The sequence below is a fragment of the Chiloscyllium plagiosum genome, chromosome 12, assembly GCF_004010195.1.
Source record: "Chiloscyllium plagiosum isolate BGI_BamShark_2017 chromosome 12, ASM401019v2, whole genome shotgun sequence".
Lineage (NCBI taxonomy): Eukaryota > Metazoa > Chordata > Chondrichthyes > Orectolobiformes > Hemiscylliidae > Chiloscyllium > Chiloscyllium plagiosum.
Genome location: NC_057721.1, coordinates 21,714,190 through 21,740,318, shown reverse-complemented (window position 1 = coordinate 21,740,318; position 26,129 = coordinate 21,714,190). Strand labels below are relative to the sequence as shown.

Here is a 26,129-nt window from a genome sequence, read left to right as displayed (position 1 = left end):
TGTAATTCTATCCTCTGCTTTCCATCTATCAATATTCGATTAATGCTGATATATTATCCCCCATTCAGCCTTTCAAGCCTGCTCTGTCATCCACTATAATCATGATTGATCATCCAACTCAGTACCTTGTTCCTGCTTTCTCCCCATGCCCTTTGACCCCTTTTGCTCCATGAACTGGGTGGGTTACTCCTTCTTGAAAACATTCAATGTTTTGGCCTCAACCCTTTTCTGCGGCAAAAAATTCCAAAGGCTCACCAGTCTCAGGATGAATAAATTTCTCCTCATCATCATAAACTCTTGTGTGGTACCTTATTACAATCATCTTGAAAATCCAAAAATATTCATACTCATGGCTTTCAATTTTTGATATTTTAAGTTAGATCCTCAAGAATCTGACAGATTAGTTAAAGACCATTTTCCTTCCATAAATTCATGTTTACACTAAAATACCCTGGCACATTTTTCTCAGAACTCAAACTCAGTTTGGGTTTCTTCAAGATTACTCATTCCTGATCCAATTACAGTCATGGTCTAATCATGGATAAAAGAGCTGAATTCAAGAAGGAAGACGAGATTAACTGTTCTTGACATCAAAGCAGAATACTGCAGCAGGACTTTCTCAGTGGAGTGTCCTGGACTCAGCTGTTTCTTCAATAACCTTACCTTCATCATAACTCAGAATTGCAAATGCTCACCGATGATGCACAATGTTCAGCTCTAAATCATGGCACCCTAGACACAGACACTGAAGCATCCCACCTCTAAATGCAACAAGATCTCAAAAGCATTGAGCCTTAGCTAATAAGTGACAAGTAACATTTGCACCAGACAAGTGACAGAGAATAACTATCGTCTCACCTATACACTCAATGGCATTCACATTACTGAATACACCACTAGCAAAATCTTGGGAGTTACAATTGTCATGGTAGTGTTAAAATATGGATCAATTTTAAATTTCTGTCATCTGATTTTAATACCTGGAACATTTCATGGACTAAAATAGTTTCAAAAAAAGAGAAAACACTGATTTAAGGTTGCCACCTGAAAGATTACGCCAAGCTCATTAAGGCAATGCATAAGACGAACAAAGACATGAGTCATAGGCCACTGTTGGAATATTGCATGCAATTCTGGTCTTCTTCCTATCGGAAGGATGTTGTGAAATTTGAAAGGGTTCAGAAAAGATTTACAAGGATTGCCAGGGTTGGAGGATTTGAGCTGTAGGGAGAGGCTGAACAGGCTGGGGCTGTTTACCCTGGAGCGTCGGAGGCTGAGAGGTGACCTTATAGAGGTTTACAAAATGATGAGGGACATGGATAGAGTAAATAGACAAAGTCTTTTCCCTGGGGTCGGGGAGTCCAGAACTAGAGGGCATAGGTTTAGGGTGAAAGGGGAAAGATATAAAAGAGAGCTATGGGGCAACCTTTTCATTCAGAGGGTGGTACGTGTATAGAATGAGCTGCCAGAGGATGTGTGGAGGCTGGTGCAATTGCAACATTTAAGAGGCATTTGGATGGGTATATGAATAGGAAGGGTTTGGAGGGATATGGGCCGGGTGCTGGCAGTGGGACTAGATTGGGTTGGGATATCTGGTCGGCATGGACAGGTTGGATTGAAGGGTCTGTTTCCACGCTGTACATCTCTACGACTCGAAGACCTCAAGGATTCTGTAAATACTCTTATTGCTGATGACACAAGTTATACTGTTGTGGTCTCAGTTTTAACGTAACAACTCAGGACACTAGCAACCTTTTCAAACTTAATCTTTCTACTGAATCAGACTCCCTCTCCTTTTTAAACTTTTATCACGGTAATTGTGTTTGATATCACATCTTCTATTCATAGGTTTATTAAGTAATAAAATTCCTCTTTCAATCTGGAAACATTTTAATTGGTTCCTTAATTTGACTTGTACTATGTTTTAATTGAAGTGTGATATAGCTGCACACTAAAAAGATCAAGATTACACAAAGGGGGAACCAATTCACCCCTCCAGACTTGGTCATGACATCACTGACCAGAAACTGAATTGGGCCAGCCACATAAGTATTATGATGATAAATACAGATCAGAGGCTGGAAAGTCTTTGGCAAGCAACTCAACTCCACACCTCTTAACATCTACAGCTTCTTCATAGGTAGTCCCTGAGTCAGAAGATGGCTATCTTCCACTCTGGAGTTTTGGGTCCTGAGATTACAAAACAATATAATGCTGGATCCACACACCCTGCCCCAAGTGGGTTTTCTCACACTCCTTCCACTCTTAATTGTTGGTTTCCAACCATCAGAGATGTCTAAGATTGTTGGCACTTTCACTGATACTGTTTTTCCAATTTGGTCAGCCAAGGGTAAGAAATTCTCATAAGGTGGTAGAGATGTTGCCCTTATTCACAGAAACTTTGAGGACGTCCTTTAAATGATTTTCTCTGCCTTCCTGATAATCATTTGCTGTCTTGAAGTTCAGAGAAGAGAATTTGTTTTGAAAGTCTTACGTCATGTGTCAGATGATTTGAACGAATAAAATAGCCTTTATTGTCACATGCACTCAACGAGTGCAGCGAAAAAAGTGTAATGTCGCCTCTCGGTACCAACTTAGGTACCGATACTTTAAGTGTTGTTACAGAGTTAAAAAAAATGTTAAGCATGGGAACACAGTTTAAAAGTTCAAAATGATAAAGATAGAATATAAAGTACTAAGTTTTGGAAGTTCTAGTACTTTCCAACATAAGTCCATGCTTGCTGGCTGCAGAACATGAGGCGATACTACCTCTACTTGCTGGCCTCCACCCAGACTAACTCTACTGCCACTAGGACTACGACCCGTGCTCACCCTGCTGCTGTCGCTCCGGGTCCAGCCCATGTTCGCCCTGCTGCTGTCGCCCTGACTTCGGCCCTTGCCTTTCCAATGCAGCTGACTAACTGGTACCTTGATGCCAGAGACATTGGATTTGCAAGATTTTGTAGAAACATCACTGGTGACATTTTGTCTGGGATTTGAGATGCCTGTTATACATTTCCAACACTTACAGGTCAGGTAGCACTACTGCCTTGTAGCCTATGAGCCTGGTGCTGGGTTCAATGTCTTTGCCATCAAATTGTCTGTTCCTCAGGTGGTGAAAGACTGGCACACTGGCAGTGACGTTAAATTTCAAAATCAATGTCTGGTCTCACTGAAAGGAGACATCCAAACCGGTGGTTCACTGTAAATCCCAATGAAATCAGGGGATGGTGCCGCACAACAGAAGCAAGCTATTGGAGTATGTTAGATAAAACATAAAATGAGAGGCCCATTAGGTGACCTCCCCTGTGGCAGACAGCAGGTAGACCCCTCTGTTGTTATTACATTTGGTCATATTTCTTTACTTAAGGATGGTCATAATCAAAGTGTCTCAAAGATCCACGAGCATGCACTCCTCCATCCAGACAAGGGAGATGAGGGCAAGTATTCAGACCAAGAGTGCTTCTCTGCTGTAGTTCAGCAGTTATTCCATCTGCATTTGCTGCTTTGTTGGCTCTCAGTAAATCTCCTTATCATGACGAGAACTACGTCATCATTCCATCACTATCTGTAGATCAAAATCTTGGAACTACCTTCCTGAAGGCACAGTGTATGCACCTAAACCAGTTGCACTGCAATGTTTCAGCAAAGTACTTAACACCTTCTCAAGCGCATTTAGAGATGAGCAACAAATCGTAATCTATACAGCAAAGATAATACCAAGTGAAAGAAATTTTTTAAAATTCTAGCGCTCTTTCTACATCTGATATTGGACTAATTAGCCTACTTTCCAATTTTATCTCTTTATTCTTTCTTAACTAGCAGGATTGTGTTTGTTATCTTCTAGTCATTGAGAAATGCTCTACAAGATTTAGAATATTGGAAGATTATAACCAATGCCTCTTATTTCTGAAGCTACCACTTTTTAAAACCTTAGCATGAAGGTCATCATATCCAGGAGACTTATTGCTACAAATTCAAATTAATTTCTCCAGTATTGTTTCTTCGATGACTGTATTTCTCACTTTGTAGTGCACCTACCTCCAAACGAGAAGCACTGAGTTCAAGCTCCATTCTAGGATTTATTGACAACAGAGCACTCAAGAGCTTGAGCAGACCATGTGGAAGCCCTTAGAAAAGTCTGTAATGTTTGTATTTTTAGCTTTATTTCTTACTTTTCTAACTCATACTATGTATATCTATAATCTAATGTAATCTTTTTCTTTATTTTTCTTGTACCTAAGATAGCACCGTGTGTTGCTGACATTGTACACTTTTTACTGTACTCCTGCTCTTATGTAACATGAGAACACGTGATAATAAATTTAATTCTAATTCTAAACAGACAGATAATCTGCTAATTCTTACTACACTTCCCCACCATACTCCAAAAGGGAAAAAGCTGTGTGAGAAGAAATAAAATGAACAAACTGATTTCATTATCTCTCGACCCGTGGTTTCCCATTTCTTCTGGAATGTATTTTATGCCATTTACTGTGAAGAACTAAAAACCCAATAAGATGTTCAAAAATCTCCACTTCAGATGTATATCGAGAAAAGAAATGCAAACACAATATTTGCTCAAGAAGATAAAACAGGTCAAGAGATATGTCTTTACCTATATAAACGACAATGTCTAATGGTAATTAATGATTAAGTAATCCAGGCTAATTCCACCTCTGCACACATCTCCTCCAAAAAATTCTATAATTAAGAAATGCAAAGGACTGCAAGAGCACCTTAGCATTGAAAACTGCAAATAGATTTATTATTTCCAGTTGTAGCATCTCTCCCTAGAAGCATTTCATTTTCTCAGAACCCCTGAAGACGACCTTTCACCATTTCTATAACAATGAAAACTGAGAACTGTTTACATTTACTTAACTTGCATGAATTAGCATATTGGCTGATAGATATTAAAACTATTGATTATTTGGAAACAGCAGAGCCTGTATAGTACGCACCATTAGTAATGTTGCCCAAAGAACAAACATAAAGACCATGTTTTCCTGGCTTCAATCCCTCAATAGTCCCTTGTACAAACACTTCTTCAGTTTCCTACAAGATTAAAAAAAAATCCAGGTTCATATAATTAAACATGAATCTTCATGCAAGTCTAATCATTCAAGTGAGGATATATACTGTTAATGTGAGTAGTTAGAAATATGGTTATTAGAAATGGTTTAGTTAGAAATATGGTTGCTTCTTGTAATACAGGAAAATGGAGATACAAAGGTCAGCTTTCACTCTCACTCTTCAGAGTACGTCAATTAAGCTTTTCCTGTACAGAATCCAATTCTTGGTACTGACAATCCAAGGGCTAATTTACAGTACGATTTCTCATCAACCCTGCTATTTATTTTTGGTGTACTGGGTTTCCATCAAATGTACCAATATAAGAACATAAGAAACAGGAGCAGGAGTATGCCATCTTGTCCTTCGAGCCCACTCCACCATTCTATAAGATTATGGCTGACCTTTTTGGGCTTCAGCTCCACTGACCAACCCTCTCACCATAACCCTTAATTTTTTGAACAGAAAAGGAATTATCATAGCTTTAAAAACATTTAATGAGGAAGCCTCAACCATTTCACTGGGCATGGAATTCCACAGATTCATAGCCCTCTGCATGAAGAAGTTCTTTCTCAATTCGGTCCTAAATCATCTTCCCCTAATATTGAGGCTATGCCCTCTTGTCCTAATTTCACCCGCCAGTGGAAACATCCTCTCTACTTCTATCTTATCTATTTCCTTCGTAATTTTATATGTTTCTATAAGATGTCCCCTCATTCTTCTAAATTCTAATGAATATAATACAGTCTACTTAGTCTCTCGTAATAAGCTAACTCCCTCAACTCCAGAATCAACCTGGTGAACCTCCTCTGCATCCCCTCTAGTGCCAGTATATCCTTTCTCAAATAATGAAACCAAAACTGCATGCACTACTCTACGCATGGCCCCACCAGACCCTACACAGCTGCAACATAACTACCCTGCTTTTAAACTCAATCCTTTTAGCAACGACAGACAAAAATATGCCTTCACACTCTGAAATAAAACCTCTTTGGAACTGTCAAAAGAACCAACATATGTCCTTCAGTCTTATTTTCAACATTAATTAATGTCTTCAGCAAATCAACCTAGGTTTTGTTTAAAAGGTGCATTTTAAATTGCCATTGGGAAGTCCTACAAATAATCTAATGTAAAAAAAAGTGGGAGGCATGCCCATCAATGAGATCAGCTGTGTAGACTGTCAATCAAATGTTAACAAGATCCGGCCATAACATCATTTAGGCTTCACATCAGTGATTGTGGGTACAATCAACAGATCCTAAACTCACTTATCCTGTCTATAATTATAATCACATCACATTTTCAGTTATGCTTCTGATATCAAGATGTAGAATTAATTCTGTCTCAAGGAACACTTAGAATTAAAATCCATGTCAACATTATGCTGATTGGCAAATTTTTAAACTGTCTAAATACAGTCTTCAGATATGCCTATCAAGTGGTGGTATGGCATGAGTCTTTCAATTCTGCTTCCTAATTCCACAGATATTCGCAACTATCCCATAATTTCTTTTCCATTAATCTCTATCTTTAATATCCAATTTTTCTTACTGTTTCCAGATCTCCCATGACCTTAACCACACAATTTTGTCCCATGGACAATTCAAAACTCACTTCCCATTTATTTCCCTAAAGGTACAGGGTTGACCTTAAGCATAGCACCTTGGCTTCACATCTCACTTACTTCAAATTGTGACACCTACCATCTGTATCCTGCATTTCTACAACCAAATCCTTATTACACAATGTCCAACCCTACAACATATCCTCACGTTTTCTGGGAATTTTCTCCTTAGTGAGCATTCTTCATGGTAATGGAAACATCATTGGATTTTTGAGAAAGATCAATGCCCGAGAAGCAATTAACATAACATTATTATGTAATCAAAGTGATCAAGTGTCACTGTAATTTACATTTATAGTCAACAAATATATGATGATTGATCATTATTTTGAACTATGGAAAAATTCAGGCCACATGACAGCAAAAAGTTCCAGACAAGACACAGAAGAGTCAATAACTTATCGTTGAAAAAGAATATCCACAGGATAAGCACAAGAGGCTATGAAGTCTTGGATTTTTTTTAAAATATACTATCTACATAGAAGTTGAACACTTGGTTCCTAAACAGAAATGGTAAAAATATAGAGGATTTTACCTGGTAACTGCTGAAGACAGCATAGTTAGTCTCAAAATTAAGTCTCAATTCAAGACGGAGACTAGGAAACATTTTATTGTTCAGAAGTTATGTCAGAGCAGGCCACAGAAAGCTGTGGATGCAGAACCCTTTTACATATTTAAAGCAGGGATAGACAGATTCCTGATCATTAAGGGAATCAAAAGTTATGGGGAAAGGGCAGGCCTCATTCCTGATGAAGGGCTCCTGCCCGAAACGTCGATTCTCCTGCTCTTTGAATGCTGCCTGACGTGCTGTGCTTTTCCAGCATCACTCTTATCTTTACTCTGATCTCCGGCATCTGCAGTCCTCACTTTTGCCTGTTTGAAGACGAGTAGAGTTCCAGCAAGTAGGCATTTTTGCATATCAAAACAGTCTTTAAGCATCTAATTAAGAGTTAAAACAAAGTCACAGGCTTTTCTGCCACTTGTCTTAACCTAGTCAAAAATCATGATACTGATTCCCGTGATCCTCGGGTTGCCAAGTAAAAACGACAGCGTTTCAGAATTAGAGGCGGCTTAGGATTGAAATATTCCTTAACTATGTTGTCAAATCTTGAAACATTTTAGTGTCTGGTGTCTCAGGGAAAGTTAGGCTTCTAATAAAGAAGAAGCTGCAGCTCCATACTGTCAGGAGAATTACTCGCTGCATTTCGTCTGCCACAGTGTTGTTCATCTGGAAACAATAATACATTTTTTCCACATATTGGGCTCGGTCCTCAATGGTAGGGTCGAATGAATCAAGCTTCCTAAACAAAGGCATGATGTAAGAAATGCTTACCATAACTCAAACACGATTATTGCAAGCAGGTTTCTTTAGGATCATGCTTTACCTCTATGACCAATGAAGTAACTCCACAGAGGCTGATATCCATCATCAATTGACCCTTTGTGTACACATGAACAGTCCTTGACTTTAGTACCACCAATTCTGTATCCAGACAGCCAGATTTCCCTGTATTCCATGCCTCCTTACTTTCTGAATGAGCCTACCATGGAGAACCTTGTTAAACGCCTTGCTAAAGTCCATGTACACCACATCTATTGTTCTACCTCTATCACTGTTTGGTCACATCCTTAAAGAATTCAATAAGGTTTGTGAGGTGTGACCAGCCCCTCACAAAGCTATGCTGACTATCTCTAATCAAACTATGGTTTTCCAAGTAATCACAAATCTTGTCTCTCAGAATCCTCTCTGATACTTTGTCCACAACAGATGTGAGACTGACTGGTCTGTAACTCCCAGGATGATCCCTATTCTCTTTTTTGAGTACGGGAATACTTGAATACTCCAGTGGACAGTGAGGATGCAAACATCATCACCAAAGACCTGGCAATCTCTTCCCTCGCTTCCTGTAGTAACCTAGGGTATATACGGTCTAGCCCAGGGGGCTTACCTATCTTCATGAATTTCAAAGTTTTCAGCCAATCCTCCTTCTTAACATCAACCCTTTTGGGCACATCAGTCTGTTGCAGGCTGTCCTCAGAAATGTCAAGATGTCTGTAGTGAATACTGAAGCAAAGAATTCATTAAGGACCTCCCTTACTCCTTCCGACTCCCGGGGCAAGTTCCCTCCACTATCCCTGATTGGCCCTACCCTCACTCTGGCCATCCTCGCATAGAATGCCTTATGGTCTTCCTTAATCCTACTGGCTAAAGCTTTTTCAGCAATGGCTCTCTCAACAGCCTCCACATTTCTATTGTGTATTTCCATGAAAATATCTGTTCCCAATTTAGGGTCCCCAGTTCTTGCCTAATAGCATTGTAATTCCCCCTCCCCCAATTAGATTAGATTCCCTACAGTGTGGAAACAGGCCTTTCGGCCCTACCAGTCCATACCGACCCTCCGAAGAGTAACCCACCAAGATTCATTTCCCTCTGACTAATGCACCTAACACTACGGGCAATTTAACATGGCCAACTCACCTGACCTGCACATCTTTAGACTGTGGGAGAAAACCAGAGCACCCGGAGGAAACCTACGCAGAGACGGGGAGAATGTGCAAACTCCACACACAGTCGCCCAAGGCTGGAATTGAACTTGGGACCCTGGTGCTGTAAGGTAGCAGTGCTAACCACTGTGCCACCCCTAAATACTTTCCCATACTGTCTTTACTATAATCATGGCCATCTCTGTCCATGATTATATTAAAGGCAAAGGAGTTGTGATCACTATCACCGAAATGCTCTCCCATCTAGAAATCTGATACCTGGCATGGTTGATTGCCAAGCACCAAATCTAATCTGGCCTCCCCTCTAGTCAGTTTATCAGCATATTGAGTCAGGAACCCTTCCTGACACATCTGACAAAAGCAGCTCCATCCGAACTATTTGAACTAAGGAAGTTCCAATCAGTATTCAGGAAGTTAAAGTCACCCATGAAAACAACCTTGTTACTTCTGTACCTTGCCGAAATCTGCCTCCCAATCGGTCCTCCTTGTCTCTGTTGCTATTTGGGGAGCTGTAGAAAACTCCCAATAAAGTGACTGCTCCTTTCCTGTTTCTGACTTCCACCAATACTGACTCTGTAGACAAACCCTCCTTTTCTGCAGCTGTGATACTATCCCTGATTAGCAGTATCACTCCTCCAGCTTTTACATGCACCCCTATTCCTTCTGAAACATCTAAACCCTGGAACATCTAACAACCGTTCCTGCCCCTGTGATATCCAAGTCTCTGTGATGGCCCCAACATCATAGTTCTAATGCTGTAAGTTTGTCACCCTTATTCCTGATACTTCTTACATTAAGAGAGACACACTTCAAGCCATCACACTGACTGCCCCTTGGCCTATCAAGTGCCTATCCCTCCTCACAGACTCTCTGCATGCTGTATCTGGCTGCTCACTACCTACTCCATCATCTGATCCATAGCTCAGGTTCCCACCGGAGATAGGTGAGAATGCTTGTTTTGAAGAGTATATAGGTTCAAGACAGATAGTTGAGTGAACGGACAAAAATCTGGCAGGTAGAATATAATGTCAGAAAATGTGTAGTTGGCTTCACAATTAAATGGAGAACAACTGCAGAATTCCATGAGCAGAAGAATGCAACGTTATTCGCGGGTGCACATGACGCGGAGCTGTCACCCTTCTAACGCACATGCGCACCACCAAAATTCCGAGACCGTTATATCGACGCCCTGTCACTAAAGATCAACCGTTTAATATCCGCGACAAGTAATAGCTTGCAACGAAATATCGTTATTCCCATTCTATATAAATGTTTGAGAAATAAAATGAGAGTTTATGTAACATTAACTGTACCTCATGGCGCCGCACCCTGACAATTTTTTTCTTTTGAATGCATTTGAGACCAGCAACGTTTACTACACTTTATTACTATTTACACAACGCTTACATCCCATTCGAAGGTGACCGTTCCATGGATCGGGCTCTCACTTTCCTCACCCTTCAAAAGACAAATGCCCGTCGCAATCATGTTCTCGCCTCCACCGTCACCAATGAGAACTGAGCATGCGCCTTTTACACCACCTTCCCCCACCTTCCACTGCCCTCCAAAACCATCCAATGCACACGCGCACTCGAGAGACGGACTTCGCCACGTGCTGAGTTTGCACGTTGCATTGCAAAAGAGAAAGTACAAGAAAGACATATCACGGATGTGGATGCCTAATGACCCATTGGCGTAAAATATACAGAGGAATGATAATGTAATGAGGGTCATTAAGATGCCCAAACATTACTTACTTGGAGTTAAGAGTCAGACTTTCTCTGCAGCTTGAAGAGGGCGACTGGAGTGGGTTAAATGGGTTAGAATACCGTTGCAGTACCATCATTCGTAAATCGATATATTCTTCAAATGTGACCACCTCAGGTCACTGCCACCACAATATGAGTAAACTGCTTGCCTTATGCAAATAAAGATCTTGGTCCACTAATCACAAACCCCCTCCCTTTGTGTCATAGAATCATCAAGTCATAGAGATGTACAGCATGGAAACAGACCCTTCGGTCTAACCCGTCCATGCTGACCAGTATGTCAACCCAATCTAGTCCCACTTGCCAGCACCCGACCCATATCCCTCCAAACCCTTCCCATTCAAATGCCTTTTAAATGTAACAATTGTACAAGCCTCCACCACTTCCTTTAGCAGCTCATCCCATACATGTATCACCCTCTGCATGAAAAAGTTACCCCTTAGGTTCTTTCTATATCTTTCCCCTCTCACCCTAAACCTATGCCCTCTAGTTCTGGACTCCCCCACTCCAAGGAAAATACTTTGTCTATTTATTCTATCCATGCCCCTCATAATTTTGTAAACTTCTATAAGGTCACCCCTCAGCCTCCGACACTCCAGGAAAAACAGCCCCAGCCTGTTCAGCCTCTCCCCATAGGTCAAATCCGCCAGCCCTGGCAACATCCTTGTAAATCTTTTCTGAACCCTTCCAAGTTTCACACCATCTTTCCGATAGGAAGGAGACCAGAATTGCATGCAATATTCCAACAGTGGCCTAACCAATGTCCTGTACAGCCGCAATATGACAGTTCAACGTCTGTACTCAATACTATGACCAATCAAAGAAAGCATACCAAACGCCTTCTTCACTATCCTATCTACCTGCGACTCCACTTTCAAGGCACTAACTGTACCTCTTATGCTTGCATCCAAATCATTTATGTAAATGACAATAAGTAGAGGACCCAGCACCGATCCTTGTGGCATTCCACTGGTCACAGGCCTCCAGTCTGAAAAACAACCCTCCACCACCACCCTCTGTCTTCTACCTTTGAGCCAGTTCTGTATCCCAACGACTAGTTCTCCCTGTATTCCGTGAGATCTAACCTTGCTAACGGGTCTCCCATGGGGAACCTTGTTGAATGCCTTACTGAAGTCCATACAGATCACATCTACCGCTCTGCCCTCATCAATCCTCTTTGTTACTTTCTCAAAAAACTCAATCAAGTTTGTGAGACATGACTTCCCACACACAAAGCCATGTTGACTATCCCTAATCAGTCCTTGTCTTTCCAAATACATGTACATCCTGTCCCTCAGGATTCCCTCCAACAACTTGCCCACCAATGACGTCAGGCTCACTGGTCTATAGTTCCCTGGCTTGGCCTTAACACCCTTCTTAAACAGTGGTACCACATTTGCCAACCTACAGTCTTCCAGCACCTCACCTGTGACTATCGATGATACAAATATCTCAGCAAGAGGCTCAGCAATCACTTCTCTAGCTTCCCACAGAGTTCTAGGGTACACCTGACCAGGTCCTGGGGATTTATCCTCCTTTATGCTTTTCAAGACATCCAGCACTTCCTCCTCTGTAACATGGACATTTTGCAAGGTGTCACCATCTATTTCCCTATATTCTACATCTTCCATGTCCTTTTCCACAGTAAATACTGATGCAAAATACTCGTTTAGTATGTCCCCCATTTTCTGCGGCTCCACACAAAGACCACCTTGCTGACCTTTAAGGGGCCATATTCTATCCCTAGTTATCCTTTTGTCCTTAATGTGATTGCAAATTCATTCTCTTTCATTCTATTTGCCAAAGCTATCTCATGTCCCTTTTTTGCCATCCTGACTTCCTTCTTAAGTCTACTCCTGCTCCCTTTATACTCTTCTAAGGATTCACTCAATCTATCCTGTCTATATCTTACTCATGCTTCCTTCTTTTTCTTAACCAAACCCTCAATTTCTTTCGTCATCCAGCATTCCCTATACTTACCAGCCTTTCCTTTCACCCTGACAGGAATATACTGTGAGAAACAAAGCCCACTCACATCAATAATTTCAGTCCGAGATCAAATATCTGAAACAGCAGCGTCGTTTTATTTGTACACCTGCAGGTGGGTGTAATGCATGATGCCTAGAAAGGCAATGACAAATACACAGTAAACCCCAACAAACCCTCGCAATTTATACATTTTAAATTCCCATATTTTTTCTCATTTCATTGTTTGTTCCCTGCTTCGCATACGTCACTCATTTCCTTAAGACTGATCCCACAACTTCTGTTTATGCGGCCTTGTCAGTGACAAATGTCTATCTCTGCTCCCATAAGATTGTTTGACGTCATCCCATCCTTTGCTTACCATTATCTGCTCCCTCCATCTGCGCTGCCCCTCACAGCATCTTATCACTAAGCCCTTTTAATTGGGGTTTGTTCCTGTGTCTCTGTACAAGTGGGGAAACAGATGTTTTTCCTGTTTGCCCATACATCCACCATTGTTCTGTAATCACGTCTCATGCTAACATACCATTTTCTTTAACGGATTATATGTTTCCTCATTTTTGCTAAGTCAGCTCTCGTCCGAAACAATCCCAAACTAATGTGAATTCATTTACTCTGTATCAGAACTTATAATTGCAGAAATAACATTAATTCACCTATATCCCACAATACTTTCTCTGGATTCTCATTATCTCATTTCTGAAGGCTTCCCATTTTCCAGCCGTCCCTTTACCTGCAAACATCTGCCCCCAGTCAGCTTTTGAAAGTTCTTGCCGAATACTGTCAAAATCGGCCTTCCTCCAATTTAGAACTTCAACTTTTAGATCTGGTCTATCCTTTTCCATCACTATTTTAAATCTAATAGAATTGTGTGTTACATATAAAGGAACCAGTTGTTACGAGAATATACAAGCAGGGTGCCACATTTATTGTGCTGACCAACACTATCAGTCCTGGGTTACATGAAGAATGTACATATGTACAAATATATGAATTAGGAGCAGAGGAAGACCTTTCAATCCTTTCAATCTGCTCTGCCTTTCAACATGCTAGTGGTTGATCTGATTACATAACATTCCCACCTATCCCTGATAACTTTTCAACCCCTTCTTATCAAGAATCTATCTACATTTGCATTCAAAATATTTAAATATTAAAAATGTGATGGGAGCAGAATTCCATAGATTCATTGCCCTCTTGAAACAAAATTCTCATCTTTGTCTGAAATGGGTAAGCCTCTATTTTCAAATCTAGCGAATGTTACATAAACTGTTATTTTGTTTCTCAAACATTTATATAGAATGGGAATAACGATATTTCCGCTGCAAGCTATTACTTGTCGCGGATATTAAACGGTTGATCTTTCGTGACAAGGCGTCGATATAACGGTCTCGGAATTTTGGTGGTGCGCATGTGCGTTAGAAGGGTGACAGCTCCGCATCATGTGCACCCGCGAATAACGTTGAATCCCTCTGTTGAATTCCATAGTTGCCAGATATAAATTCACATATATAAAATACTATCGGATACAATAGCTAGAAATGTACTCAGCACTCCAAGTTTTGAGTATAAAATATGATTATTTCTAACTCGGGAATCAGAAGACATAATACTTCATTTATCAGCATTTTTGGTACATGATTTAAGATCTTTAGCATCTATCAAGAGGTCCTTCAGGCCTACTACATTTATGCTATCCATTCTTTGATTCATAATCTCTCAGTCATTTAAAAGTGTCTTCTCTTATTTTTCAAAGATCAAGCGTAAAGGGAGACGTGGCAGAATTCCCATTTCAAAGAAGGAAATGGTTCCTTCTTGCCTAACGAAGCTGGATGTTGTTCTCCGTAAGCATTACAGAAAATATCCAAAAGCTCACATATGCAGCCTTCAAATGAGGGGACTGAATCAAAGTTCGAGCCAAATTTGAAAAAATAAATGCAGGTTGTTCATTCCACTGACATTAAACTGCCCCAGATCTGCATTGCAGGACTTCTGATGTGCAATGAAGCACACAGACTTGACTCAGTGTAAACCACTGTAATTTAAATGGGAAGAAGCAGTGACAGTGGCAGTCACACCGGATGGTGAAATTTGAATTCAATAAAATTTAGAATCAAAAACTAACCTAATGGTGACCACCTGCTGTTGATTTTTGTTCAAAGACAAAATCTGGTTCACTAACTTCCTTTAGGGAAGGAAATCTGCCATCCTTATATGGTCTGACCTACATGAGTCCAGATTCTTAATGCCCTCTGAACAGTCCTCTGAATTGTCCATGCTAAATTGCCCGTAGTGTTAGCTGAAGGGGTAAATGTAGGAGTATGGGTCTGGGTGGTATACACTTCGGCGGGTCGGTGTGGACTTGTTGGGCCGAAGGGCCTGTTTCCACACTGTAAGTAATCTAATCTAATCAAGGGCACTCACATCTCATTACACCTCCCACTTTAGTGGGCGGCACGGTGGTTAGCACTGCTGCCTCACAGCGCCAGAGACCCGGGTTCAGTTCCCACCTCAGGCGACTGTCTGTGTGGAGTTTGCACGTTCTCCCCGTGTCTGCGTGGGTTTCCTCCGGGTGCTCTGGTTTCCTCCCACTGTCCAAAAGATGTGCAGGTCAGGTAAATTGGCCATGCTAAATTGCCCATAGTGTTAGGTAAGGGGCAAATGTAGGGGTATGGGTGGGTTGCGCTTCGGCGGGTCGGTGTGGACTTGTTGGGCCGAAGGGCCTGTTTCCACACTGTAATGTAATGTAATCTCGTCTAAGCAAGCGATTCAGTTGTATTAATATGCTTTAATATCTAAACAAAGAGATGATACCAAACAGATCACTTGACCATTGGCAAACACAGCCCTACCGACACTGCTAAATCCTCCCTGATAGCAAGTAGAGATTTGTGCCAAAATTGGGATAGCTGTTTCACAGACTAGTCAAGCCCAGCTATGTCCTGTGTATAAAAAGCAAGATCAATCCAACAGTGACGACAAGGGTTGTTGAAAGTGTTACCTAGCATCACTGGTAAAGGAAATAACCTGATCAGCGATGCTCAGTTGGGTTTTGCTTGGGTTCCTGCTCTCATTACAGCCTTGGTGCAAATAAGGTCCGAACAGCTCAGATCTTATGTTTGTTGTTGGATCACTTAGCCTTGTCTTTTTCTTTTTTCTGTTTAGTGTGCACATAGTCCTGTGCTGAAGCTTCACCAAGCTGCCACCTTATTTTTAAGCTTCTGGCATGCCCTCCTGCATTCTTCATTGAACTGGGGTAGAATTCCTAGCTAGATGGTAATGGTAAAGTAGGGGATATGCTGGGGCATGAGTTTACAGACTATGGTTGAATATAATTCCGTTGCTGATGGGCCCAAAGCACCTTATGGATGCCCAGTTTTAAGCTGCTAGATCTGCTTAAAGTTTGTCCAGTTTGCACGATTTTAGTGCCACACAATGGAAGTTATCCACAATGTGAAGTCAGAATATTGTCTCCACAACAATGGTGCAACAGTAACTGCTACTGATATCATCATCAACAGATTTCACTTCAAAATGTAGATTGGTGAGGATAGAGTGGACTTTTCCCTCTTGTTGGTTCCCTAATGACCCAGTCTAACACAAACATTCTTTAGGAACTGTTCTTATCTCTCTGCTGTGTCTCATAAAATTGGAAAATGTAAACGTCTTTACAGGAATGTGATCTCATTGAGCAGTTGCATAGAAATATTCTAAATCTGCTCTATATACAAGAGATTGACTAATAAAGTTTGGCAGTAATATTTAACTGGTGCACCAACATAAAATGTACAAACAAACTCACATTTTGGTAACAAACTTTAATGACATTTGGTTAAAAAAAAAGAACAAATTTTATATTGAGACATTTAATTTTATCCTGTATTAAACACATCTCTTCAAAAAAATTATAAAACAAATGCCTATTTTCTGCATTGTAGCACATTGGTATATATTAAATTTAATGTGAAAACATTTTTTTACTAACATTTGACTGCCGACATGGAACTGGTTAGACATGTGTGCTTTTTTAATTGGCAGTGACATCAGCTATTCCAATGACTCCCCAGGCTAAACCTGTAATAGCGTTCCCTGTGATGAGGCTCTCTTCATTTTCACCCTTTCCCAGATCATCTTCCTCTGCTTGAATCTTTAGAAAGTAAAAAATGTCTACATTTAAAACAATAATACATTTAAAACAACAATAATTGACATGCACACAGATTCACACAAGAAATAAGATTAATCATTCTTTGCAATCAACGTAATGGCAATTTCTGACAATTTCCCAGAGCATTTTCTCTTTCAAGGGTGGATTGATTAAAAAATTTACTCCCACGTTTGAGGGAAAATCTCAAATTATCCTTCACTTTTTGACGAAATAAGGTACAGAGACACATATGTATCACAATTTTATTATCAGCAGTAGCACAACATGATTAAATGAAAGGCCTGGTTTTCAGCAGGCAAAGAAGCAAAGCCAGCACAAATTAGGTTTTTTTAAAAGGAAGATCTCACTTTTATTACGTACTGTCATAAGAACTTAATTCTTTAGAAAATATTGGTCTCTTTTTTCCAAGTTAGGGTACATAGGGTACATATAATTATTACAAAAATAGGCCTGCATCAAGACAAACCATCAAATAAATACACAATTAAACTGCACCCCTGAATAAAAAACTGAAAATGAAAATTTTCATTTTCACCATTATATCTGCATTGTGTTGCCAGTAGCACTACAATAAAGAGTTTATTAATTATAATATTGAAAAAGTATTTAGAAATTAGCAATCTGATTAATCTGATTTAAGTGCATGGAGATTATGCTTATATCGCGTATAAATAAGAGTTGATTGTCAATAATTTTGATTATTGTCTCTTAAAATCTTTGCTTATTTACTTGCTTTGGCAATTTCTTGTTCGTTGTTTCAGAACATACAAGGTCAAAAATCCATGTTCAACATGTCACACTGATATGAATATAGATTATAGATCTTTGAATACCATAGTCTGTTTCAATACCTGGGGCTTTCATGGACAGAAATGGTTTTAAAAGAGGACCAAAAATGCAAACTTATAATGGCCACAGCCATCACGTGACCACAAAGGTTTCATGAAAGTAACAAGGCTACACTAAAAAAAGCTTGAGATGAAATTCATTTTCCTGATGTAATAAAACCAGTCAGTAAACAAATCCTTAGGCCCCAAGGGAGGTGTGAAAAAGCCTCCTCTCATATGTATTTGCACAATCGTGAGGGAAGAAACATTACCTGCATATACAACATGTAAACAGGCTGCAATTTCAAATGGATCTCTTTGTGACACTTGCAGAGTGGACTTTTGACTGTTGGATTGAAATAGACCAGGGCTGGAAAGGCATTTGTTCTCCGCCTTTCATTAGGAAAAGCCAGCAGCAACACTGACTGGAAAGGAATACCAGAAAACTGAGTACTTAAATATGAGGATCTAAAATTTGAATTTAGGTTGTTGTCAGAAGCAACAAGTATATGTAGATTTTTACTAACCACAAAATGGCTTTTCAATTTAAAATAACACAACAAAATGGCTGAAAATAATGATTGAACTCTGTGAACTTATACTACTCTTTGCAGAATTAAGCTAAAATCCAAAGATAAGAAAGAACAATGGAGTTTTCATAAAATGAATACTGACACATTAATTGACCATTCAAACTAACCTTAAACTGCTACAATGACATGACAATTTACGTAATTAAGACCCCTTTCCCAGAGAATATCATTGGATTTGCCTGTTGTGGATCATGTCACCATATTACAGTTGATTGGACTTTTCTTGTAATTAAGACCCCTTTCCCGGGGAATATAATTGGATTAACCTGCTGTAAGTCATGTCACCTTATAATATATGATTGGTCTTTTCCTGTAATTAAGGCTGTACTGTCTCTAAAAGAAAACATATAAATAATGTGTAATTTTCGAATGTATTTGCACGGAACACAGAAGTTTTAACCTCTGTGTTGCTGGACAGAATTGTGTCACGGTGCCTTACTTTAATGACCTTGCTTTGTACAGACTGCATTCCGTTGATTCTTTTGACCGATCTCGAACCAAGATAACTGCGATATTCTCTACTTTGTGATTTATTTACTTTTATTAAAGCATATGTAAGATCTGCAGTGAGAACCATAATTGTTTTGGATGAATCAGTGGGTAGACTCAGAGGATCTCAAAGCAGGTTTTATCCTTGTCACCAGTTTTCATTTTATGTTACGTGCCAAGAAGGACCAGGATGCCAAAGTATTGAACATCAGGAGCTTTATTAAGGAGGTACTCACTCTGCAGGCAACAAGATTAGGCTAAACTGTTTGCTGCTCAGAATGACTGATAATGTTATCAGTACATCACACAAATACTCGACAAAGGTTGGAATCACAAAATTACAGAATTGTTCATAGAATAATCACAGAAAACTAATGGGGGAACAGGTGGCTTGGTAGTGATTTGACCTGAACTGCCTAATTCATCGGCAGAGGGCTTAATATTCATCATTAAGGATGAATATCGGCTGCCAAAGCTGGAAGAACAATTGGAGGCCCTTCAACATTGATTAAATAGCAGGATGCTAACTTCAGATCATGAAGAGATGGCACCTCAAAAGTTCCACACTGACAGGCTGTTTTTTTCCCCGAGTGTGAACCATCCCCAGTTGTCAAGGTTGTATTCTTTCTTTATCCAAATAATGTATTGCATCTAAATGCTGCTTCAGAATAAATTCAATAAACTATCAGAAAATTGTAATAAATCATCAACTGCCTGTATTAAGTAACTCTGACCACTGTTATGACCAGGCCAGACCCCTCAAAACATTTTAAAAAGATAGTCCAGAATCTAACTTTTCTAGTTATTTTAAGCAGATGTAAGGTGAATATTCCAGGATCAAGGCAGCAGGGCAGACCATTGGGTTTTAAACAAATAGAATTTATTTACACACAAACAAAAGAAAACCAAATTTAGAATAACATAACTATTTGAAAACCCAACCGACACGAAAACACAACAAAGAGCTGTTCCGATTTCCTGCAACATCCCATAATACTTCCTTGGCAAAAAGGGTAAATTCAAACACAGATTATTACAGGAGAGAGATTACCGAGAGAGAGAGAGAGAGAGAGTGAAAGAATCAATATGGAGCTGTTTTTTTGCGTCCCCAGCTAAAACTAACCCAAAACGAGAAAAAATCCTGAACTGGGAGAACTGGTCATTCCCCTTTCATTGTACTTTTTTTTTTAAATACTTAAAAGCCTTTTCAAGTGGGTATATCCAGATTAATTGGAACCTCTGCTTTTATGACCCCTCTCGACAGAAAAACAAGGACAGAATAACCTTGTTAAAGGAGCAATAGACAAGAGGTGCAGGAGTAGGCCATTCTGCCCTTCGAGCCTGCACCACCATTCATTATGATCATGGCTGATCATCCTCAATCAGTTCCTGCCTTATCTCCATAACCCTCGATTCCACTATCCTTGAGAGCTCTATCCAACTCTTTCTTAAACGAATCCAGAGACTGGGCCTCCACTGCCTTCTGGGCAGAGCATTCCACACACCCACGACTCTCTGGGTGAAGAAGTTTCTCCTCATCTCTGTCCTAAATGGCCTACACCTTATTTTTAAGCTGTGTCCTCTGGTTCGGCACTCACCCATCAGCGGAAACATGTTTCCCCACTCGAGTGTCCAATCCTTTAATAATCTTATACGTCTCAATCAGATTCCCTCTCAGTCTTCTAAACTCAAGGGTATACAAGCTCAGTCGCTCCAATCTTTCAACATAAGGTAGTCCCGTCATTCCAGGAATTGACCTTGTGAACCTACACTGCACTCCCTCAATAGCCAGAATGTCTTTCCTCAAATTTGGAGACCAGAACTGCACACAATATTCCAGGTGTGGTCTCACCAGGGCCCTGTACAGCTGCAGAAGAACCTCTTTGCTTCTATACTCAATCCCTCTTGTTATGAAGGCCAACATGCTATTAGCCTTCGTCACTACCTGCTGTACCTGCATGCTTGCCTTCATTGACTGGTGTACAAGAACACCCAGATCTCTTTGTACTGCCCCTTTATCTAACTTGACTCTATTTAGGTAGTAATCTACCTTCCTGTTCTTGCCACCAAAGTGGATAACCATACATTTATCCACATGAAACTGCATCTGCCATGCATCTGTCCACTCACCTAACCTGTCTAGGTCACCCTGTAATCTCCTAACATCCTCTTCACATTTCACCCTGCCACCCAGCTTTGTATCATCAGCAAATTTGCTAATGTTACTATTAATACCATCTTCTATATCATTAATATACATTGTAAAAAGCTGTGGTCCCAACACTGATCCCTGCGGTACCCCACTGGTCACCGCCTGCCATTCAGAAAGGGAGCCGTTTATCACTACTCTTGGTTTCCTGTCAGCCAACCAATTTTCAATCCAAGTCAGTACTTTGCCCCCAATACCATGTGCCCTAAGTTTGCTCACTAACCTCCTATGAGGGACTTTATCAAAGGCTTTCTGAAAGTCCAGGTACACTACATCTACTGTCCATCTCCCTTGTCCATCTTCAGAGTTACATCCTCAAAAAGTTCCAGAAGATTAGTCAAGCATGATTTCCCCTTCATAAATCCATGCTGACTCTGACCTATCCTGTTACTGCTATCGAGATGTGTCGTAATTTCATTCTTTATAATTGACTCCAGCATCTTTCCCACCACTGAGGTCAGACTAACTGGTCTATAATTTCCTGCTTTCTCTCTCGCTTCTTTCTTAAAAAGTAGTACAACATGAGCCACCCTCCAATCCGCAGGAACTTATCCTGAATCTATCGAACTCTGGAAAATAATCACCAACGCATCCAAGATTTCTACAGCCATCTCCTTCAGTACCCTGGGATGTAGGCCATCAGCCCCCAGGGACTTATTAACTGATCCGGTATCTTCTGCATTATACCCAGAAATATCTGCCATTGTTCCTCCACTGCCATCCCTGCTAAGGTATTGCACCATTGAACTTTGGCCAGCTCCTCCCTCATAGCTCCATAGTTCCCTTTATTCAACTGAAATATTGTCACTACCGATTGTACCCTCTCCCTTTCAAATTGCAGATTGAAGCTTATTGTATTATGGTCACTACCTCCTAATGGCTCCTTCACTTCGAGGTCCCTGCTCAATTCTGGTTCATTGCACAATACCAGATCCAGAATTGCCTTCTCCCAGGTAGGCTCCAGCACCAGCTGTTCTAAGAATCCATCTCTGAGGCACTCCACAAAGTCTCTTTCTTGAGGTCCAATTCCATCCTGATTCTCCCAGTCTACCTGCATGTTGAAATCCCCCAGAACAACTATAGTAACATCTTTGTGACAGGCCAATTTCAGCTCCTTATTCAACTTACACCCTACATCCATACTACTGTTTGGGGGCCTATAGATAACTCCAAAGAGGGTCTTTCTACCCTTAGAATTTCTCAGCTCTATCCATACTGACTCTACATCTCCTGATTCTAGGTCTCCCCGCGCAAGGGACTGAATATCATCCCTTACCAACAGGGTCACCCCACCCCCTCTGCCCATCAGCATTAGGCAGCAGCATCACATCACAAACCCCAGAAAATAGAAGGATGTAATATAGCAGTCTCATGGCTCTAAATTCAGAATAAAGCAGCTGTCCTGATGGATGTATCTACTCACCTTTCCACTTAACACTATGTATACAGCCTTGACTTCAAATTAAGAAATCACATTATTGTTTTAGAAATCCTTGTTGTATGATTGATACAATTAGAATGCATAATGTAACCTGGTGCTGAAGAAGGGTTATAACCAAAACATTGACTTCTTCATCTCCTAATGCTGCCTGGCTTGCTGTATACTTCAACCTTCTGTCTGTCTACTTTGAATTCCAGCATTTGCAGTTTTTTTTTGTCTCTAATGCAACCTGGTGGCAGTATTAATTTTGAAGATTTGACAGGAAATATACAAACTCAACCCTTCATATGCAGCAGCAGGAATAATGTGAAAATGAAAAAATGTTCAAATACTTGTTTTACTGCAGCACTCTATGAATACGACATACAGTACCTTTGTTCTTGATATCTAACATTTCACATTATACAATATAGGCAAGTCAAGTGGATGGTGCAGCATCATAAAACCACACATAAATTGCACACCTTTAAACAAAATACATAATGCATGTGGTACCAGAGAATACAGAAAGTGTCAATACAGAAAGCAAAGGCCAGAACAAATTGTTTGGCATTGAGAAGCTAGATCCAGTGAAAACTAATACGCAAATACTGAGCATACTCTACCTGATGCATATGAAAGAATGCATTAGCATACTGTAGTACCAAAACACGTCTTTACCACATTCAGATTATGTGTCCTCAGATGCAACAATAGCACAAATTGTAGGCATAACTGAAAACCATTCTTCCACTTTGCAAAATGAATTGCATAGAAATGTGGCAATTAGATCAAAGGTATCCATGGGCCTCAATGTGAGTGAACAGCACTAAAGAGGCTTGTGTAAGGTTTGCCACCCTACTTATGATTTGCTGATGAAATCGGAGAAAGGTGATGGAGTGGCTGGAAAGGATATACAAGGAGTCACATGTTACAGAGTATCTCATAGAGTCAGACCCCGGAAACGAACACTCCTTTTGCACTCTCAACCAGAAGCCTATCTCTTCGTCTGTCTTTGTTATCCAGATTTCCAACACTTTTTCATATTGAAAACTGATGCCAGTCTTCTTGACCTAGATGCAGTGCTATCATGATTCAGAACAGAATAGTTAGAACACATGTACCAGTCAAGATCTCAAGTTCAATGAGAGGAATATGGAGAACTACTCTGGTATGAAACTCAAACTGCTAAATTTGAGGTGGGCTATTTTCCTAGAAATTCAGAGACATTCTGATTGGTACATAGTTTTAAGTGTTTACAGACAACAACCCACTCACCTACTTTCAAACTTCTACCAAGCTTGGCAGAAACTGCTGAACGGGTATGGTTTCCATTCCAGACCTGGTACAGGTCATACTAAAGTTATGTAAATACCGATGCTCTCAGACAGAAGACTGACCCCACTGGGAACCCACTCCTGCCCACTTGGAGGGGGCTCTGGCTGACTTCTTTCCCATGGCCAGGTTTCAAGTCAATGGGATGATTCTTACCCAGATTTCCTATGACAATCAGACCAAGATTATTGAGTGTCACAGGATGAAGTGGTGATTCAGATGCAAAATAGTTTGCCTCACCTCTGCTATTTATCTTCAGACACCAAAGACATCAGGAGAGACCACACCATTACTGGAAGGTTGAACATCCAATTACCCAACTCCAACTGACGAGGGAATCCTAACTGACACAGAAACCGCTGAGGTACTGGAACAGGAAGATTGAGACCTTTCTCAAATGATTTATGACAAGGAGAGAGAGGTGAAGCAACTCAGCCTTCCCGACAGCCTCAAGTATCACATGCTGGCAGCAATTCACAATCAAGCAAGAGACCACGTGACAGGAAGGTTGCCTGCCCTACCAGAAAGCACTGTTACTGTCCCAGGATGATGGGGTTATCATTGATGGCTGCTGTTGAAATGCTAAGAAATTAACTTTGGTTAAAGCAAGGAATCAGCTTCGCCCTCATATAGGATCCCTAGCCACATCTAGAAATTCTTGCAATTAATTTTACAGCTCTTGACAATAACAGGACTGAGCAATTTCTTGTACTCAACGATGTCTCCACCAAGGTCATGCACACTACTTGCACCTATGACCAAAATGCCTCAATAATAATCAAACAGTTTGTGTGTGATTAGTTTGTCATATTGGATTCAGAGTGAACAGTGGCCCAACTTCAAAAGCATGATACTACAGGAGCTTTGCAAAGTCTGTAGCAGCGTCAAGAGCTGCACCACCCCAAAGCCTCCAAAGAGTAAAGAATGGTGTGAATAATTCAGTCATGTTCTGCATGATCATCTGCACACCTTGCCTTCTAAAAATAAATGAAAATGGCTTGTGTATTGTCTGGAACTGGTTTATGCATTTAACAGCATCCCACACGTATCCACAGGCTATTCCCCAGACTCTCTCTTCTTTGAGGAGAACCATTTCTGCCCTGGACCACTTCCTTCGGTGCACCACATCTGATGATGATGATGGCTAGATCAATTAGAAGATAACCAGGCCTCACACAAGGCATGCAAGATGGCATCCAAGGGGATTGAAAGAGAAGCATTGAGAAGAACATTAAATGATCACAAGTCAGAACTGACTTTTCGATCAGTGCAAGGGTACTTCTCTGCAATCAGACTATTAGGCACTGGAATAAGATAAGGAATGTGTTGGACTTTGAACTCGAGAGTCATCATGTGGCTGGACACCGGTGGCCACATTTATACTGTTGAGCAAAGAGGTGGAGCGCCTGTCTCTTAGGTATGTGTAGTGTGTCTTTCCACATTGCAAAGAGGCATTTTTGTACAGGCCAATGCTGCACACTATCCACCTTGACTCTTACTTCTGCTACCCAGGCATGTCTTGGCATGCTTTTTTGAAGGGCTCTCTGTGCAGGAGTCCTCCCACTTTCCATCAGGAATCTGGGGTGGAAGCTGTTGCATGCAGCAGTCCCATATAACTATAGATTGTGGTGGTTCACGGATGGTGCAATGGAATCCATTGATCATGTTTATGTTGGTTGTGGCCATATGCAATCATGTTTTGGATTGCTATGGTTTGGATGCGCTACAGCCCTATGTTCCAGATCTTTGGGCATCTGGTGCAGAGGGATGTGAGGAAATATTAGGACCTCCTCATGGGTCTGCTTCCGGGCCTGGCCAGGCTGGTTATAAAGAGGCCCAGGCAGCAATCTGTGGAGGGGTTCATCTCTACTGCCCATCTGGCCTGGCATATCCCTTGTTGTACAGTCAGGTAAGTGTGACAACTCTTGTTCAATGAAGAGTGTAGAGAGAATGCCAGTATTAGGACCATAAAAATGGGATGCCAATTTGTTGAAGATACAGTACAGAACATCATGCAAGCTACAGACAAACTTAAGGGATGTGACCTCAAAGCCATGACACATATGCAAGTAGAACTGCTGCCAGATGTGGAGCAGGAATTTGCTCTCTAATTGTTCTCTCATTTGTAAAT

General features: G+C 40.7%; 2 protein-coding genes across 2 annotated transcripts in view; both read right to left on the bottom strand.

Moving 5' to 3' along the window:
- LOC122555545 (superoxide dismutase [Cu-Zn]-like) overlaps positions 1-10,698 on the bottom strand; it is a 53,911-nt gene extending 43,213 nt beyond the window's left edge. The window contains exons 1-2 of the mRNA XM_043701572.1: positions 10,610-10,698; positions 4,965-5,058 (exon numbers count right to left, since the gene is read on the bottom strand). Coding sequence (XP_043557507.1) covers positions 4,965-5,058; positions 10,610-10,690 — 175 coding nt within the window. The 5' untranslated portion in view covers positions 10,691-10,698. The remainder of the gene's footprint in view (positions 1-4,964; positions 5,059-10,609) is intronic.
- Positions 10,699-16,590: 5,892 nt separating this feature from the next.
- Positions 16,591-26,129, bottom strand: part of LOC122555060 (superoxide dismutase [Cu-Zn]-like) — a 36,066-nt gene continuing 26,527 nt past the window's right edge. The window contains exon 5 of the mRNA XM_043700712.1: positions 16,591-17,104. Coding sequence (XP_043556647.1) covers positions 16,985-17,104 — 120 coding nt within the window. The 3' untranslated portion in view covers positions 16,591-16,984. The remainder of the gene's footprint in view (positions 17,105-26,129) is intronic.